The 19,936-nt window shown below is 38.3% G+C and overlaps 1 protein-coding gene across 4 annotated transcripts in view; it reads right to left on the minus strand.

Moving 5' to 3' along the window:
* Positions 1-11,014: 11,014 nt before the first annotated feature.
* LOC109040551 (very long chain fatty acid elongase 4) overlaps positions 11,015-19,936 on the minus strand; it is a 120,863-nt gene continuing 111,941 nt past the window's right edge. For all 4 annotated transcript variants that reach the window (XM_072297082.1, XM_072297081.1, XM_072297079.1 and 1 more), the window contains 2 exons: positions 17,318-17,454; positions 11,015-15,414 (listed from right to left, as the gene is read on the minus strand). In XM_072297082.1, coding sequence (XP_072153183.1) covers positions 15,229-15,414; positions 17,318-17,454 — 323 coding nt within the window. In that variant the 3' untranslated portion in view covers positions 11,015-15,228. The remainder of the gene's footprint in view (positions 15,415-17,317; positions 17,455-19,936) is intronic.

Here is a 19,936-nt window from a genome sequence, read left to right on the forward strand (position 1 = left end):
CACAGGTAAAAGTAGCAGTGAACCCACGGAGTGATCTGTCACTGGTTGACCTAAAAAGGAGAATTTAACTTCAAAGAACATGGCATAATGATAAAAAGTGAGAGCTATAAAAATATTCACCTAGATTATCACTTCGAGAAGTTTTTTAAAGTTAAATTCTCTTTTTCATGTCAACCAGTGATAAATAACTCCGTGGCCTCACTGCTACTTTTACCTGTGATTCACAGATAGTTCCGGAAATGAACTGTGTAAGTATATTTTTAATAACCTCAGGAAGTATAGTGAGAATCTTAGGGTGTTTCATTATTTAATTCACTACTAAAAAATGTAATAATATAATAAAGCATTAGAGGAAGTTAGGCAATGTGAAATGCGGTTAGGCTGATTCTGGCTAAATCCGCCCGAATGGCATCTGTAGTTCATTGATGCGCTAGTATCTGAAAAATATATTTTGCATGAGTAATTGGCAAGGACAAGAGGCCGAAAGCACCGCTGCTGCCATGCCGCTGCAAAGCCCCGCTGAATGGGAGGACGCTTCGACGCGACGCGGCGCGGCGCGGCGGCGGGTGCGATAGGTCTTGATCCTCGCTGTATTGTACCCTAATTAACAGGAATCAACGCCATTTATTGCTACATTTTTTCCTCTTACTCTGACGTTTTAATCCTTCGAAATTATGAATTTACACCGGGAGAGGGATGCGCCACGGCCGAGGGCGGGGAATTTTGTTTGGACGTTAGATAACCGGACAGTTATTGCAGTGCCCGCCTGTTTTCTTTTATGACGACTTTTATGACGGTGTTGCCAACGAATCGCGCTCCGCATTACTTTTAGAGGCATGCGATTTGTTGGGAAGGCAGAGAAGCTGGTAATACACGTTAATCAGATCCAAAGAGTACTCTAGAATCCATAGAGTACTCTAGAATCGGTGAAACTCATCAAAACAAATTATTTTTATAAAAATATATATACCTCCGCCTTCTTTTGTAAAAAAACAAGCTGGTAAATCCAACACGTGGTGTTGGAAGAGCGTGCTATAAGATTACTAGGGGGCTACGCACCCTGGCCGCTACGCGGCCCAACCCCCTGAAGGCGCTCTGCGCCATTAAGGGGCCGCCTCGCGGCCCATTTTTGTAGCCGCAGCCTTAATGAAATTCATATTTTCATGATAATATTTGTTCAACAATAATCTCGGCAAAACTTTCATGACGGAAGTAGTAAGAACCCAATGGACTAATTCAAATGCAATGTCGCGAAGTTTCATCTAATAAAGCATTATATTGCGCGATGACGGTCGCAATATTTTTTAATGATGACATTCGTTTTTATATTTTGTATTTTATTTGGTGATTATTTATTTACAATTTCCTTGTCAACCCTGGTAAAAATGGCAAGTGTTAGGTCAGTGAATTTTCCACTGAGGTCAGTGCAATTTGCTCTGAGGTCAGTTCAGTTTTCTCTGACGTAAGTGGTAAAGCACTTACACAAGAAGTCAGCACTGAGGTAAGAGGCACTGACGTCGGGAGAAAGACTTACCTAAGTGCAGATATCTCTGAGGGAAGCGGGACTGAGGTCAGGACATGGTTCAAAGAGTAGAGTCTCTGACATAAGTCTTAATCGAACCGCACTCACTCCCAAAAAGTAGAGATGGCTCCTCCTTCCCCCACCCTATTTCATTTTCGTGGGGGAATATTTCCTCGGGATACGGGGACCACAAACTTTATCTTACAGAGAGGCATATTTTTTAGGAGGGGGGATTTTCTAAGAGGGAAGGAAAACTTATTTACGTAGCCACACTCATGAATAATTTGCTTTACCTTCTTCGTTTATGATGGCACTAAAATAATTAAAACACACAAAAAATGAGATCGGTAAAAATATTATAACCGCTAGATGTATTATGTTTTAGATGTATTTATTTAAGCATATTATTGTTTTTTTAACTTAAGAGTTTTTTTTATGTTAAAAAAAATGTTTTAAATTTGGTTTTAATTTTTTTCAGTTTTAACTCTTTTTCAAATCTTTCAGTCTTAATTTTTTTTAAATTTTCCTGATTTATTTTTAATTCTTTTCCCGTGTTTTTACTCCTTTACTTTCAATTTTTGTAACTGCTAATTTATATTTTTGTATAATTTCAACTTTAATTATTTTATTATATCCTAAGCTATAGGTAATTTTGAATTTCAATGCGTTCCATTTTCTTTTGTTTTTATAAAAACATAACTTATAAAACTTCATTTACATGTTGATTGATGAAAAAAGAATAATAAAAAAATTAAATATCGGATTCAAATTCAAAGACAAAATCATCATTTGCTGGCAAAATTACTCCAATGGTTCAGTCGCTAATTCGATCACCGAAGTTAAGCTACGTCGGGCGTAGTTAGTACTTAGATTGGAGACCGCATTGGAACGAGCGTTGTCCACTGAAGATTGTGATAATTACTTGTGATTGAAAACTCACAGCAGCCCTCCCTTGTCGTCAAATAGTGAATTAACGTACCCGGCGGATCGGTAATTAGCTAAATTTTTGCCTCTACAGTACTTCTGGGAGTTTCCACTCCACTTACGGCGGAGACACTTAGGTCAGTGCCACTTACATCAGAGGCACTTGCCTTTGGAACAGACCGAACACTGACGTAGCAGATCAGCGCCCGGCAGCACTGATATCAGTGTTTAGGTCTGTTCCAAAGGCAATTGCTACTAATCTGAGCACTTGCCTTTTTTACCAGGGAAAACATTCACCCATGAGTTATCAGGTGAACCTTTGAAGCATTGCAATTTTATTCCGTTATGGCTCTCCTCCCAGCAATTGTGAAAGAGAGTGGGTACATGCTCACCAAGATAGGGACTTTCTTCCACACCTTCTATGTATTAAATTAATTTATTTCATACGTACATTTTGATAAATACAGAAGAAGAAAAATAAGAAGCCAAAAGGATGCGATTACCAATGATTGATTTATGATTCATTGCAGTAAAACAACGATTCGAGATAGACAGGTACTTTACAAAAGATTCCAAGCTAGGAATCGAACCCCGCCTCGGCGTGTATAGGCGCAATTGACGCCTTTGACGATTCGGCCACTGCCCGTCGCGCAGTGGTTTTTTAGCGGCAAAAACTCAATTTTCCCAAGAACATTTTTTATCATAAAATATGTTATTTTCCTATTGCTAAGGGTTCACACTAACATAAGTCAATAATATTTTTTATTGTCATTCTTTTTTAAGATTGCTGCCGGCTGCTAAATTCAGAATTTTTATCCTGTAGAAGATATTCCTTAAAATAAGCATTTTTTACGCTGAATTCAGCTGATTCTATTTAATCATAAATCAATTTTTTTTAGAGAAACAGCTTTGATACCTGTTATTTCTAATTCATATAGTTGTGATTTCTCGGGGTGGTTAAAAAAGAAAAGAAAAAATTCTTGAATGACAGGGATAAAACCGGGTGTTCCTCGAATTTAAAAATCACTACAGAACTATCGGCGTAGGAAGATTCTTAAAAAAAAAAGCTCTCAAGGGATGGTAAAAGAATACAGGCATTTTCAGAGTCAAAGGTACATACCTAGTAACTTCCCTGAAAATATTTCAACCATATTCAACCATGTTTAGAAGTTACAGGGGTTGAAACATAGCAAGGGCGCGAAGAAAACACAGTTTTTGAGACATGATCGCGCGCTGCACTGCTGTGTCCAATTTCATTAGGTAGTTTCTTTTAAAAAATTATTAAGCATGCTTATAAATACAAGCATTTTTTGATGATCAGAGATGTTTGCTATAACTCTCGAGAAAAAGTTCTACCCTATTTTACTATTTTTCAAGAGTGGCGGTAGCCACCCCCGGTCGAGGAAAATGACGTCCTACTAAAGTCCCGATAACAAACGGGTGGCCGACACTCTTAGTCACAGGCAACTCCCTTAACTTGAAAATTGATTCGATTCCCATTTGACTGCAGCCCAAACGACGGCTCGGATTCCTACGATCTTGGTGTCTACGGACGCATCTCAATTAGGACTACAAAGTGGAAGAGTTTCAATAAGATCCATTGAGTTTTCAAAAAGTTATAAGCACTTAATGACCCAAAACAAGGAAAATTTTACTTTTTACTTTGCCGGGAAATTTGAATTTCAAGAATCCAGGGCCCTGAGAAAGTCACTCAAACTCCGCGATAACGGTAAACCTTAGACCCATAAAAGTGGGTACCTAAAGAATCGCCATGTTACCGTGTGTGCCGCTTTTGACTTTATTTTAACATTCCAAATGTTTTAGAAGAGAAATTACGTAAAAACGACTAAACTGACTGCCGACCTCCCCGTCAAGACCACCTTTCACAGCAGATTTCTCGCTTACACGTTGGCCGATTCCAGTGAAACCTACAAAGGATCAAGGTTGAGGATATGAGGATTTCATTTCTACCACATTTAATAGGGCTTCATCGCACGGATAATTCAGCATCGGCTAATATCTTTCACAATTTTAGCTGTAATCTTTTGAATTTAGAAAAAAACCGGTAGTGGTTCAATCAATGCTATTGGTTGATTCCGTTCAGGTCCGTCCGAGTTACGGGAACGAAACGTCGTCGATTATACCAACCTCCAGCTGCTGTATTTATTTGTGAATATTGAACAGATTTAATTTAAAAGTTCAATTCATTTTAGATCTTAACTAATATTACACACTTATATTATTACGCCCACTTTTATCCCGATACACTACTTCATTGGTTTCTTAAAAATCTCAAGTGATTTCTGGTCGGTCGTTACCAACCTCTTTGACTAGTTGTGAATAGATTTACCTAATTTGGATAAGAGTTCAATTCTTTGTAGATGCTAACTACTATTACTCATATTATTACGTCTCACGTGTTCTACTGGAGCCCGATACACTATTACCTTCGTTTCTCTTAAAATGTTCAAGTGATATCTTTATTTTATTGAACGATATGTGACAAATTTTTAAGTGAGGTTATGTCGTCATGTTTATGCCAGTACCTGACCTAAGCGATAGATGTAATTCAGGTAAATACGTCAAAGAAATTACACCGAAATTGTGCCAAACTCTCCAAAGGAAGCAGCATTTACATCACAGAATGTATTCTCACTACGAAAGTCTAAAAATTACTGGAATATGAGCCTCGGTCTTCACATGCGACTGTCACTGAACTTCGACCAAAATTTATTCGCTCTATATCTTGCCATCAACCTATGTGCTCTGGAGTGATTATGCTTCTCTGAAGTGTATGTTATTTACATTAAGAACATGTTTCCTTCATGATTTATCTTGGAATATTCCTATCTCTTCTACCGTTCTTGTTACGCATGGCTTGCGAACCTGAGTACGTGAGGCACAATTCCATACCTTTTCGGAACAGTTCAATCATAGGTCAACTTAATGTCACATAATCAAAGGTCTTTGACTGTGAGCATTCGCTCAAATTGGTTTCTTCTGAGTCTCTTTGATTTTGCGTCAGGAGTTGTTAGAAACTTCATTTTGCCCAACAATGTATAACAAGGTCTTTAATGAAAGGTATGTAGCCGTTTTATTCTCATAATTTCATAAGTTGATGATAAACATACAATGAAGGCTTCATTTTCTTGCATAAATTGCTGTGTGAAATGGGTGCGTTCATTCCTCCTCTATTTAAAAGAGTAACAGAATGTATCGCCCATCTGTTTAGAGGACTTCAGTATTAAGATACGTAGGTACGTGTTCCTGCCTAGTTCCATTGGAATAAGTGCGATCGTGTTAATCAAGGCTAAATACAATTAGACCCCATGGTATCAATGTAATCATAAATGCCTCTCCACTCTTACCAACTAGGTGCGGCATATCCTCCGATCAAGAGATGGAGATTGCCGTCTCAGTAGGTACGAGGGTGAGCCTACGAACCCAGGTATGGTGACCGTAAGTACCGCTTTGGCCTCTCACATTCAGATGAGCCTTTTTTTCTAATGAACTCATGCCAATACTTAGATCTCCAGACTTATTTACTGCATTAAGAACACATAAGATAATAAATTAAATAGGTCAAGTCAGTTGTCAATCTTTATACCAAGTGCAGGTACCAACATAATTTTTTGTCATTGGGTGGACAAAGGACACTAGCTGCAATGCAGCGATTCATAGATTCAATTGTTCCCAACCGATCCGTGATTTGGCGTCACTCCTTTGGATAAAAAGATCACGATATTTCCATTATTATTAATTAAAAACATCATTTAATTTGACAACAGTTCTGTGTGCGTTTCCCACTGTCTGAAGTTCAGTAAAAATAAGGACTCAATTGTGGTGGCCACATTCTTCATGATGCAGTTACTTCTCAACCAATGAACACCTGCAGATTCGTTTCAGAATCAGCATTGGTGCGCTCTCTCGCGGCTAACGCCGAAACCCCAGTTTTCACTTTCACTTTTCTCCACCAGCAGCGCTGTGTGAACCCGACGGCACTTATCATCATTGTGGCTTATGGAGAAATCAAGAACTACTTGTGTTTTTTCGACATTTTTAATTCAATCATCATTAATTTTTGCAAATTTTGCTGCAAACGGGTAGTTAAAGCCATAGTGAATCCATTAATGTATCATACTCTTGAATAATATTCCAAAAAGGAAGTAAATTGAGACTTAAACCAAGTGTGAACCGACAAGCATTTCTTATCACGGCGGCTTACGGGAAAAGCAACGACTGCTTGTGTTTTTTCGACATTTTTTAAGTCAATCGATATTAATTTGTGTAAATTTTGCTATAAATAGATGGTCAAAGCCATAATAAATCCATTCATGTAGGTATGTTACTCCTGGATTTTATTCATGTAGGGATTTAATTTCTGACTTATACAAAGTGTGAACCAAACCGGCATTCTAACATGGTGGCTTATGGAGAAATCAACAACACTGCTTGTGTTTTTTCGACGCTTCGGTTTTGCTAGTTCTTCGTACAGCCAGACCTTTAGGTACTTATTCACCCAAAAACGACCTGATATAAACTACAAAAACCCTCAAAAACATTTTTCGGGCAAAAAATCCGGTCGAGGAAATTGACGTGTCACTTCCTCTTAATCAAGTATAAGATAGGCAAAAACCTTTGATGAATTCCCAAGGTCCACTAAGACTAATAATCATCAAAAAGTTCAAAAAAAAAAAATAAATCCCTTGCCAAAAATAAATAAAAAACCGATTTTGAGATAAATCCCTCGAATGAACTTGAAATCACAAAATCGGTCGAGGATGTCAACTGAAACTTTTCCCCCTTTAATTATGAGCTCCGCAACAAGCGTGACTCGCTTGTACCTTTTCATACACGAGCCGCACGAATTCATCTCTTCTTCTCTCCTCTCCTTCCGTCCATGGACAGAGGTCCAAAATTTTTCGGATTTACTGACGCGACCGGCTGCGGCTCGGTGCGTAAACATGGGTGGATTATACTAAGATTACACATAAGTCAGAGAGAAACACGTACAACCTATCGACTTAAGTGGGGCTCATTCCGTGAAGGGACTCAACTCCTCCACTATAACAATTCCACTAATAATTTTGCGATTCAGAAATCCCCTCACTTGTCCGGACCTAACGTGTCTGTCGAAATGTCATCCAATGGTACGGATGTATTTTATACTTAACTGATAGAGTATAAGAACAATTATTACTTACAACCTACCTACCGTCCAAAGCAAATGGTAAGCTCCCTTAAAAAAAAGTCCATGTTTCAGATGAATCATGTTTCGGAAAAGTCTAACATGTGGTTATGGAAAAATGGGTCGACTGGTGGAATTGCAACCGACTTGAAGCCGACATCAGGGATGATAAGAAGCACCGATTCACTGAGAGCATCGAGCCGCAGCCGGTCGCGTCAGTAAATCCGAAAAATTTTGGACCTCTGTCCATGGACGGAAGGAGAGGAGAGAAGAAGAGATGAATTCGTGCGGCTCGTGTATGAAAAGGTACAAGCGAGTCACGCTTGTTGCGGAGCTCATAATTAAAGGGGGAAAAGTTTCAGTTGACATCCTCGACCGATTTTGTGATTTCAAGTTCATTCGAGGGATTTATCTCAAAATCGGTTTTTTATTTATTTTTGGCAAGGGATTTATTTTTTTTTTTTGAACTTTTTGATGATTATTAGTCTTAGTGGACCTTGGGAATTCATCAAAGGTTTTTGCCTATCTTATACTTGATTAAGAGGAAGTGACACGTCAATTTCCTCGACCGGATTTTTTGCCCGAAAAATGTTTTTGAGGGTTTTTGTAGTTTATAAATTACAGAAGTTGAATCATTACCACGAATCATTCAATGAATTTCGAAATCTATACAGAATTATCGGTGTAAGATGACCTTTGAAAATCATATAAAATAGTTACAAGTATTTTCGGGGAATCGACGGTACCCTTCTTAAGTCTTTTACAAAATTACAGAGATTAAAATATTAAAATGAAACGGAAATAAACACAGTTTCTTATGGTTCTTGCGCATCCCCGTCGCACCGCGCTCGCGCTGGTATGTCTTACACTAATCTACGCTGACGTTCTCCCTTCGATCAAAGCCGCGCGCGCGGTTTAAAATAACCGATTTTCCCGACCTTCGCTCCTTTTCGCTCTTATAACTCGCGACCAAAACGTTTCCCCAGCATACGGCAATGAGATACGAGGAGCTATAGAGAATTAGGAACAACATATCGGTGTTTCATCAAAATTAAAAAATGTTTTTTTTTAATCGGCCCGAACGTGAAAAAAAGAGGGCCTTCTTTTAGCGCTCCGGCGCTTCTGAGACGATAACTCAAGCTGAAGTTGACAAAACCCTATAATGTTCTACATTTTCTGAAAGCTCTCGTCACGTTGAAAACACTCGATTAAACTGCGATTTTCAAAACTCCTTGGTTTTCGAGTAACAAATTCGCGAAAATTTTGCTGATTTTTAACTTTGACCCCCCCCATCGCGTCTCCCAAAAATTCTTTGGGGGCTTGAAACTTTGGGAAAAGATCGGGCATTGTTTGGTGAATGAATATAGGGCAAGTCTCAAAGGTATCCACCCTGAGCCCAAAATGACCCATTTTGCACGTACTCTTTTCCCAGAGACGCATCATTTCGACGCTACAGAGCTTTGAAAAAGTTTCAGATTTTTGAAGCTCCTTGCAGGGTAGACAATTTTCATTATAGGGACTATAAAATAGAAAATTGCCTACGGAGCAAGGGTCTTCGAAAGTCCCGAAGCTGTCACGACGGCTCTTCCTCGCTCCTTGCTAGTGAATGATACCACTCAGCAACTTACCGTAATCATAAAGTGCAAGATAAAGTACCTATATCTGTCATATTACAGTTCTTATTACGTATTCTCCTTCCATAGTCTTCCTGGAAGTAGGCACTTCTTCCCTAATAAAAAGAGTAGCAGCACAGATCAGTAGCCCTTCACCTCTTGAATGAATCAAACATTGATCCAGAAGTGCTTCGGAGCAGTGACATCAGTGTTCCGATCTATTCCAGAGGCAATTGCTACTGATCCGAGCACTTGTCATTTTTACCAGGGATACTAATTCAGATATACTAATTTTCATACTTCAGTGCTCTTTAGTAAGTTAATAGTTTTCAGACCAAAATTCGGTCTCGAATCTAACAGACCTCGTATACCCATATTTTTCAAGATGTATCAATTAATCATGTTTGAATACATACTTTTACGTTAACAATATTACCATTGAGTAGAAGTTACAAGTTTTAGAACGAGCGATTGGAGGACATCGATTAATTTACTTTACTTACTACGTAATGAAATTAACCACTTGAGATATACAGGGCGTCCAGAAGTTAACGTACTTAACTTTTAGGATCGATTTTTTTGGCCAAAAATATGACTATTTTTTCCTATACACATATGCCCGAAAATGCTTCATAAGAGAGCTATGCGCTTCCAAAGTTGCAATTTTTTTTCTTTCAAATTGATGTAGCTCCTCGTTATTTTGTCGTAAGTAGCTGAGACTTGGTGTAGGGCGATATTTTTTAGCGTACGGGTTATTTTTTGTGTTTTCAAGCACGTACGTCTTCAGGAAATTACGTAAAGAGCATTCCCAAATTTTAAAATTGAGATAACTTTTTAGTAGATTTTATTTGTAAAAAACGGATTAGACTACGTGAAAGAGCGCGAAAACTCAGGGCCTGATAGAACTGCACAAAATTTTCCAGAAACGCGTCATCTCGACGCAACAGAGTTTCGAAAAAGTTTCAGATTTTCGAAGCCTCTTGCTGAGTAGGCAATTTTTAATGCAGGGACTGTAAGAAAATTGCCTACGGAGCAAGGGGCTTCAAAACTTTGAAGGATGAATCCGTCCTTAGGGATTTTCGAAGCCCCTTGCTCCGTAGGCCATTTTCTTACAGTCCCTGCAGTAAAATTGCCTACTCAGCAAGGAACTTCAAAAATCTGAAACTTTTTCAAAACTCTGTTCCGTCGAAATGACGCGTTTCTGGAAAATTTTGTGCAGTACTTACAGGCCTCGATTTTTCGCGCTCTTTCACGTGGTGTAATCCGTTTTTCCAAATAAAATCTACTAAAAAAGTTATCGCAATTTTAAAATTTGGGAATGCTCTTTACGTCATTTCCTGAAGACATACGTCCTTGAAAACACAAAAAATGAACCGTGCGCTAAAAAATATCGCCCTCACCAAGTTTCAGCTACTTACGACAAAATAATGAGGAGTTACATCAATTTTAAAGAAAAAATGGCAACTTTGGAAGCTTATAGCTCACTAATGAAGCGTTTTCGGGCATATGTGTATAGGAAAAAATAGCCATATTTTGAGCCGAAAAATCGATCCTGAAAGTTACGTACGTTAACTTCCGGACACCTTGTAGAATACGAGCCAATATAGGTACGCGCAGTTGAACGTGAAATTCCTGTTGTTGAGAAATAGGTATACATTCTGGCAAAAAATCATAAAGATACAATTTTAATTTATCTATACTCTGTCTTCCTCTGTTAAAAGCTGTATTATACGATTTAAATTGGTCATAATTTTCATCAGCCCTGACTTTAAATAATAAGTACATATATTTTTGAAAAATACAGAGAAAATGCAATGTAGGTAAAGGGGGAATGAGAAGTGGAAAGCAATTAATTGAAGGCGAGAGCATGCTAGAAGTGGTAAGAAACGTAGAACCGCTACAAAAGAAAAAAAAATATGGACAAAAAAGTGATATTTGATATCAAATAAAAAGATTCAGTGCAACAACTTCCAAGGGCCACATCCTCCTTCTAACCACAGTTTTCGAAATATTGAATTCTCGTTCGACATTTTTAATCAGCAAATAAACTTTAAGCTCAACCATTCCAAACTACATATCGACGGTGAAACTACCAGACCACGTATCTCGTTTGCGGTGTTTAAAAATCTCCACCCACATTTTATTTTTTTGGTGGAGATCAAATCAATATCATTCTTTACAATTTTCATAGATTTTTCTCCGCACAAAGAGGAAAAATCACGGAAGTTTTCACGAATTGACGTTGAGTAGTTTTCTATTTAAAAAATAAAGTATGGCAGGAAGTTTGCGACGTCGCAAACCGAGATATGTGGTTTGGTAGTTTCACCGTCGATATATGTTATCATTGAAAAATCGAACAATAAAAACTTGTAAACAACAAGGTCTTTAAATATTAAACTCTGAAGTATCATCGATTTATTTGAACGGAACAACTGGTTCGCAGAAAGAGATGAAATTTTCATCGTAAGAAGTTTTTACATTAGATCTTTGAACATGAGTTGCTAGAAAAATAGCCTGAAAAAGGAGGATATATACCTTGAAAAGCCTAGAAGTACTAGTTTTTTAAAGGGGTGTTAGCGTGGCTTGTAGTTTGGAGGAAAAAAAAATTCACCGAAACTACCAACCTCTGACTAGAGTACTGCGATAAGATTATCGCGTAATACTACCAATAAAAATTGAAGACTCATACATAATTTATAGAGGGACGGCTAAATAATCACTCTCCGAGACGCGGTCAACAGATATAAAATAAATAATGGATCTCTAATGTATAGGGAGTCCCAGAACGCCCGTTCCAGGTTTTTATTTTCGTTATTTTAGGTCGGACGAAGTCTAGGACCGCGGAAACCAATAGGGAATCGACCCCCGAATAATCCGAATTTCATCATCTCAAAGGCCTCCCCCGTGTCCCCAAAGGCTTGAAAGAGGGGCCCTGACTTCAAAAAGCGGGGCTTTTGTCAAAATTTTGAAATCAGGAATCAGAATTTACGGGAAATTTTAACCAAAATCGAACACAAAAAGTAAAAAAATCGGCGCATTCTTTACGAAAATACCCAGGTATCCCTACAGTTAAGGGACAAAGACCCCCTCGATAAATGCGAGGTTGCTAAATTGACCGGAGGGGGGGGGTGACTCCGGGAAAACGGTGTTTCCACCGGTAACCTACCTTAAGGAGTGCGGATTTGACGGGTCTAAATTCTCCAAGGGATTAGCTAATGGAATGGGAGGGGGGGGGGGGGGGTACACTCAAAAATTCAACGTGTCCGGGACCCTCCTCTACCCGATCAGCGAAGCATCGGGGCGTTCTAGGACCATCCAATTTGAATTTCTTTGGGGTCGACTAAGTAGGAGGACATTTTTTCCGTGGACGTCTCAGTCAATTTAGCGACTTATTATCATGGGGGGGGGGGGGAGCTCCGGAGCTCCCTTCCTTTACCGTCGTAGGGGTCCGTATTTTCTTCAGGAATGGGTTGGTTTTGGACTTCTTTTGTTTGATTTCGATTCAAATTGTCCGTAATTTCTGAATCCTGTTATCTAAGTTTTGACGGGATCTCCCTTTTAGCCCCTAGAGGACCCTGGGGGATCTTCGAGGTGATGAAATTTGGATTCCACGGAGGTCAGTTTCCTATTCGACCCCTAAGTCCTAGACTTCCAGAGACCTAAAATAACCGAGAAAAAAGTCTGGCATGGCAGGTCTGGGCCGCTCTGTAAAATCCAGAACACACTTTGGATAGGGTATATAGTCACTTCAAAATCGATCCAATTTTACAAGAAATTATCAAAACTGGCACATATATGCACATATCAATATATATATATATATATATATATATATATATATATATATATATATATATATATATATATATATATGTATGTGTGTGTGTGTGTGTGTGTGTGTGTGTGGGTGTGTGAGGGTGTGTGTGTGTGTGTGTGTGGTGTGTGTGTGTGTGTGAACTGAATGCTTGATGTTTAATATTGACCGAAATGTTGAGTTAATCATGTTCAATTTCCAGTTTACTCAACCGAATATTCGGTTCGTAAAACTAAACATTCGTTCACATAATCGAACCTCTTTCTTCCGCTCCGTTCAATATGGAAATTTGATCACAGAGACGGTGAGCGTTCGGTTACGCCGACCGAAAGTTCGGTTTGACTAACTGAATACTTTGATCAATTTTGAACATTGTACAATTGTACATTCCGTTCGCATGACTGAACTTCTTTTTAAGCGTGCCAATAGGGCTCGCTTTTTTTTTCTTCTAATTAATCTTGTCAAGATTCATCAGTCCTCATTTACAGGTATCATTCTCTGAGCTCGTCCCTACTTTAACGTTTCTTATAATATCGAGGAGGATCAAAAGCACTTAAATCAATTGTGATGTTCTCCACACGTTTAACTGTGCATGGGCAAAAAAAAAAAAAATAAATTAAATAGTATAAAGGGCGTCCCAAAAGTCACTTCCATCCCCTCTAAAATTTTACCTAATTAATATTTTGAAACGAACCCTTGGGGATGTTCATAAATCAATGGTAGCTATTTCAAGGCCCCTCAAATTTTCGCCCCCCCCTCCCCCACGAGGAGGGGCTATGGACACCATCATTTTTTTTTCAAATGGCAAGCCCCCCCCCCCCTTCGTGACACATTAATCAAACGAAAATAAAAAAAAGAAATTTTTTAGCGCAAACCGCAAGTCAAAATCTCGATGTTTGACAAAATGGCAGCCGGTCATAGTTCAAAATAATGGATATTTGACATCTCCATGTTTGTTGATGGATTGTAATGAGGCTTGGCAACTGGGTTTAATTCGCACGAGAAAAACGATTCTGGCAATAGTTTTCCGGTAAATTCTGTCCTTTCATAATGGCAGCGGTCAAAATGGCGACCTAGAGCGGTAACAGAATATTCAGGCTGTACATAAGTAGATTTGCATGAAACATGGTACTCGGGGGTACTTCGGCACGAGAAAAACGAATCTTACATTAGCATTTTGAAATTCTGAATAGCTTCAAAATGGACAGAATTTTCCGGAAAACTATTAGCAGAATCGTTTTTCTTGTGCCAAAAGACCCTCGGTTGCCGAATCTCATCACAATCCATCAACAAACATGGAGATGACAAACTTCCATTATTTTGAACTATGACCGACCGCCATTTTATCAAACATCAAGACTTTGACTTGTGGTTTGCGCCAGAAAGATTTTTTCATTTCTTTTGATTGATGTGTCACGAAGAAGGGGGGGGGGGGGTTGGCATTTGAAAAAAAAGTCGCGGTCTTTAGCCCCTCTCCGCGGGGAGGCTCCAAAAGCAGCTACCATTGATCTATGAACATCTCCAAAGTTTCCTTTCAAAATATGAATTAGGTAGAATTTTCGGGAGGCGGAAGGGTCTTTTGGGACACCCTGTATGTAGGTACGCAACTTTCCCTCTGAAAATTCAACCACTGCACGAATTCGTTCATGAAGGTGTAATATTTATGGGTGATTTTGGATAAATACAATTGAAGGAGTGAAATTCAGGAGGACCTGATTGCCTTGCAAAATTTTACCTCACAACTTACTACTTTATTCATTAAAAAATGTACATTTTGCAGAGAATATTTCAGGAAATTTTCGTTAAAACAGAAAAATCTTTCGATACTGAAACTTTGTGACGTTTTAATGCAATAAAGCCCATCTGGCTCTTACTCCTTCATTTACCTATGAATCAAAATCAAAATCAAATTGTGCAATTGTAAAAATGCTGCGATCGATTTGCGCACTTTTGATCCCACATGCTTCGTTTTAAAAATTATCATTTACAAAATTCTAGATAAATATGAACAAATAATAGTCATTTCACAAAAAGAGACACGAGGTTTACGAACGTTGACTCATCGATAGAGACTACTTTATCTCAGGGTTCCAAAACAGCTCTTCTCCCGTCCAGACTTTGTATATACAAGTGTATTTTCCATGATGGTTGATGGAGAATGAACGTTTCACTTATTTTTGTCCTCTGTGGTACGAACTTCCCTTTTTTTGTTGTAAGTTTTAGCGTAAAAGTTGAGGAAGAGAATGAGGAATATGAAGGCGTTTACTGAGGCGTATAAAGCATATGAGAGTAGAATTTTGCAGTTGAACCACAATAAAACACTCACAAAAGTGATAATCATTACGAATTGAGTCTGAAAAAAAAAAGGAAGAAGTGATTAATATAGTCTCTGGCAAATCATGAAAATAGAGGAGGACGACTGACCATCTGCACGAGGATATGAAGATCATCAAGCCCATGAAAGAATGGAGAAAAAGAATAATACTTTATTTGGTTCCAAACACGGCCGACGAGCATTTTATAGTCTTATAGTCCAAACATTTATACTCTCAATCAAACTCATTGCTAAATCCCAGGAAAATTGAGTTTTTCAAAAATTATTTAAAGAGTATCAATACATTCTCTAGCTCAAGAATGAAGAAACGGCCTTTGTATTGCCTAGTACCTACCTAATCATCATTTCTCTGAAGAAAATATTATATTGCTTGAATATATATTTTCCCGCAAAAAAACTCAATTTTCCAGAAAACTGGCAAGTACTGGAAAAAAAACTGAGATCATTTTCGGATTCAGCAGCCAAAAATTACTCAAAAAGGCCTGAGATGCAAAAAGCGCAAAAAATCTTTACATATCCTGTTAGAAGAACATATGAGCTACATTCTTGCACCGATAAGAACGCGTCAGCTCTGACTAGTGATAACGAAAAGTTAAAGCGAAGGCCATTTTTTGCCTGATTTAGGACAAAACTTTGGAGTCTCATGGTGGTTATACAATTAATCTTAATACTAAAAAAGATTAAAGCATCAAAGGGCGCTTACTTTGTGCTTTCTGTTCCATATATTTGATCGAGGATATATGCCGACTTTCAAAAAAACAGCGCAAGTTAATATGTGATGGCGCGTGCATCTCGAATTCTCTTATTTTTTTCATTAACCTCATAGAGCAAGTGAAATTTGCCACCATACGTCTGATCTTTAAAAAACTCATATAAAATTTGATCCGTCATTTCACAACTGCCAAGGGATGTAGATAAGAGCTGTATGCTGGGGTGCCAGTTTTTTGCACTTTCAAAACGCGGATTTTGGGCCACGATTTGGCGCTCCCGGACCATAGTGCACAGTGTGGACTTGAAATGATACGTGCCTTTGATGAAGTGCTTTTACTCCTCTCTCTAATTTTAAATGTAGTCTAAGATCTCTTGGAGACTTTAAGACATTATACAAGTGGTGCTTGGCAATTTTCAAAAAATTAAGGGCATTTGCTCAAAATTTACAGTCATTCCAAAGCAGCTCATGAGCTCGTGATAGAAACTTGGATAATGTGGCCAATTTCTTATTTTAGCCCCATAGCGTACTTCAATATCATTTGGTTTGCTTAAGAGGGCCATAAATCGATGGTGAAACTGCAAAAGTGCGCATCTCGATGTTTGACAGTTTTGAGTTAGCTGCAGAAACTTGTTTATGACGATGTTTTCTATCTACCATGAAGCTACTCGAAAGCTAGCTAGTACTGAAAATGCGGATCTCGGTATTTCTCCCGTTATTATTATACAGTTCGAAAAATTATTCAAACTGCTTATGGTGTACGAAAAAAACATCTTATATTTGCTGTCCTCAAGAATTATTTCCCCTCTTATGACAATGAGGATAAAGGTACATAAACGCATTTTTTTGCTCTCTGAAAATTATTTTTTATTTAATTGATTTACCTATATTCATTATGTTTCATGATGACAGTTAATACTTCCTCTACCTGCAAGAAAAGCCAGAAAGTTTAAAATTAACACAAAAGCTGGACGAATCATTGCTCCGTGGAAAGTACTCATGACCATCGTTGACCTTAATTCTGATGATCCCCCCCCCCCCCTTCGCCACCGTCATCTTCCTTGTGAGATTTGATCGCACATTGAAGTAATAAAAAGTGGACACTGACGCCGGTTCAGAGTGTGTGACGAATCTTCATGGTGCCCGCGTCGCCGAGCAAATTCCGAAATATATCTTTCGAGAGGGACATTATAATGAAAAACCTAAACTTACAATTTGAAGTTTAGTGATGTACTTCTTCCACCAAAGGTATTTTTGAACGGACGGTCCCAAAGCTGACAAGAAGTAATACGAGTACATGACGACATGGACGAAAGCGTTCAAAACTCCGATGAACACCGCTTGTTCACCTAGAATACAAGACACCAATTAGTTTATTTTCCTTGTTAATGCATATCAATCAACGTAAAATATGTGTGATGTTCAACGGTCATGCCAAAGCAATGTTCTAAAATTGAAGCAAATCATGCGTCGACTGAAGTGAACTCTTTTTGGGAATTTGAGATCTGAGCAATTTTTAAAATTTTTGCCTCAGTGTAAACTTTGTAAAATGAAATAAAATGGAATTTCCCTTATCATCAAATAAATTGGGGTACCTAGTACTGGTAGTACCGCACAAGTTTAGGGGATACCTATCCCTTAACACTTTTTTTTCACGTGTACCTGTCGCCGCATTCAACTCGGTCTAGCTTTTGTGAGGGGGATTTCGTCAGTTAAAGTGGGTATAGATTGCATTCGAGTTAACGACTGGCATCATTACCAGATTTTTGATCGGCCAGACCATGGACTAGCTACCCCGGATTTTACGGACTAGGCAAGCACATCAGCCAGTTAGCGAACTGGACAACGGAGATGGCTAGTCTGCGGACGGAGCAAAAACGTTTCCTAATTCATGGCATGGGAAATTTTGCCAAAGGTGTAAAACTCACCCTAAAAAAAAACCCATCAGAAATGTAGAGGCTTTTTATTTAACAGAATTCTTCCGAATCGCCGTGTTTCACAAATATGTTAAGTATACCGTTTTTACCACAAGATTGTTATTTCAACGGAGATATTTGCTGCACATTACCTAGAGAAAAGAAATTTACCGCAGAATTACAATGGCATTACTTAAAAATGATGATTTTACCTACAGTTACCTAATTGACCTTTTCAATAGAATTTTGATTAATTTGTAAAATTTCATTCCCTCTATGAAGAATCACATATCATGGATTCCGTAATTAAGCTTATAACCGTCTGAGAACGTAAAGCAATTTTACAGTAGATTTTAGTTAAGTTTCAAACCGTGAAGAATGAAAACCAGGGGATTTTTTGTAGAATAGGCTCACCACGGCATTTTTTTTCGAACAACTTTTGAGACACCCGGAGGGAGGGTCGGAGGGTGCTCTGATTTCTGTCTCTACCTGCTGTTTGTTTTCAGCTGGTGAGCTGAGAGCGAGTGGGTGGCCGGTTTTTGAATGAGATTAGGGAATGGTAAAAACTCTGTACTTCAAAAGATAACAAATATTTTGAGGTTCGAGCCTGAAAGAATATCTGCTCGTTTTTTCCCTCGGCATCTTCTCGTAGGAAACAAATCCGACAATGTTTCCTTATATTAGCGACTCAGGCAACTAAACGCCTGATTCTTCAAAGGTTCCCGTGCTTCAAGGGTAAGCTGGTTGCGTCAGAGAATAACTGAAAGAACCTTTCAGCAGAATTACCTAACTGCCACTTTCCTCGTTCCCAAGTAGCATTTTCCAAAGTTAAAGTTGCAAGAAGTTGAAACAATATTGGCTAAAAGTCGCAACTAAGTTGCAACTTAGTTGCAACTCTCAGTCAACATTTGGTCGATAGTGCTAATTTTCGGCGATCTGATCGGAAGAAAAGTCGCAACTTATGGCAATTGAATTGCATGAATCTTGCAACTTATCGACGTTGCCAAAATCATCCCTGCTAAAAATGACCATGTTGGTAACAGTTGATCTGGCCCAACATGGTAGCAACAGGGTGAATGGAACCTGTTTTCATATATGATATCAACATGTTATCACCATGATGTCAACATGTTACCAATATGATATCACACACTAAAAAAAAAAAACTTCCAAAATGCCAAAATGCTTAAATTTAGGCGCGCTCAACGTTCTTAGGCATAATTTTCATCGCGGACACCAGATAAGTGCCGCTGCGAGAACCCGACAATCAATGTTCGCCAGAATTAATCCACGCTGCGCCCGAGTTCCCTAGCTAGCAGCGGTCACCCATCGAAGTACTAACTACGCCCGATATTTCTGAACTTTGGTGATTGCCCGAGTGTCGCCGCCACTCCGCCACGGACGCTCTTGTGAGGGAGGTGGCTAATTTAGCACTAATAAACGTCCGCAGATCTGGTTCAATGATTAGGAGCAATGACATTCTTGCAATTTTGTGCATCATTCAGTTTCACAATGAAGGATACGAAAATAATATAAAGTAGATCAAGTTTTTGAAAGAGAGGAGTACGAACAACACATGAAAAAAATGAAATAAAATACGGACGGATAAATAGTTATTAAAAATGAAAACATTAAAAACGAAATAAGATAAATAAATAATATAAATTAATGAAAAATGAATAATATTATTAATTATTTAATATATTATAATTTAATATATTATAATTTATTATATAATATTTATTATATTAAGTAAAGACCAGTCACGTAACGTCCTTACCAGTTTGCGAAGAAGGCCGCGATATTCAAATTTTAGCCAAATGTAAGGACCAGGAACGATATTGAAGTTGGAACATGTTTCCACTTAATTGCAACAAGTTCCAACAATGATAGCTCCTTTGGGGGGAAAGAGAAG

Source organism: Bemisia tabaci, chromosome 2 (genome assembly GCF_918797505.1).
Source record: "Bemisia tabaci chromosome 2, PGI_BMITA_v3".
Lineage (NCBI taxonomy): Eukaryota > Metazoa > Arthropoda > Insecta > Hemiptera > Aleyrodidae > Bemisia > Bemisia tabaci.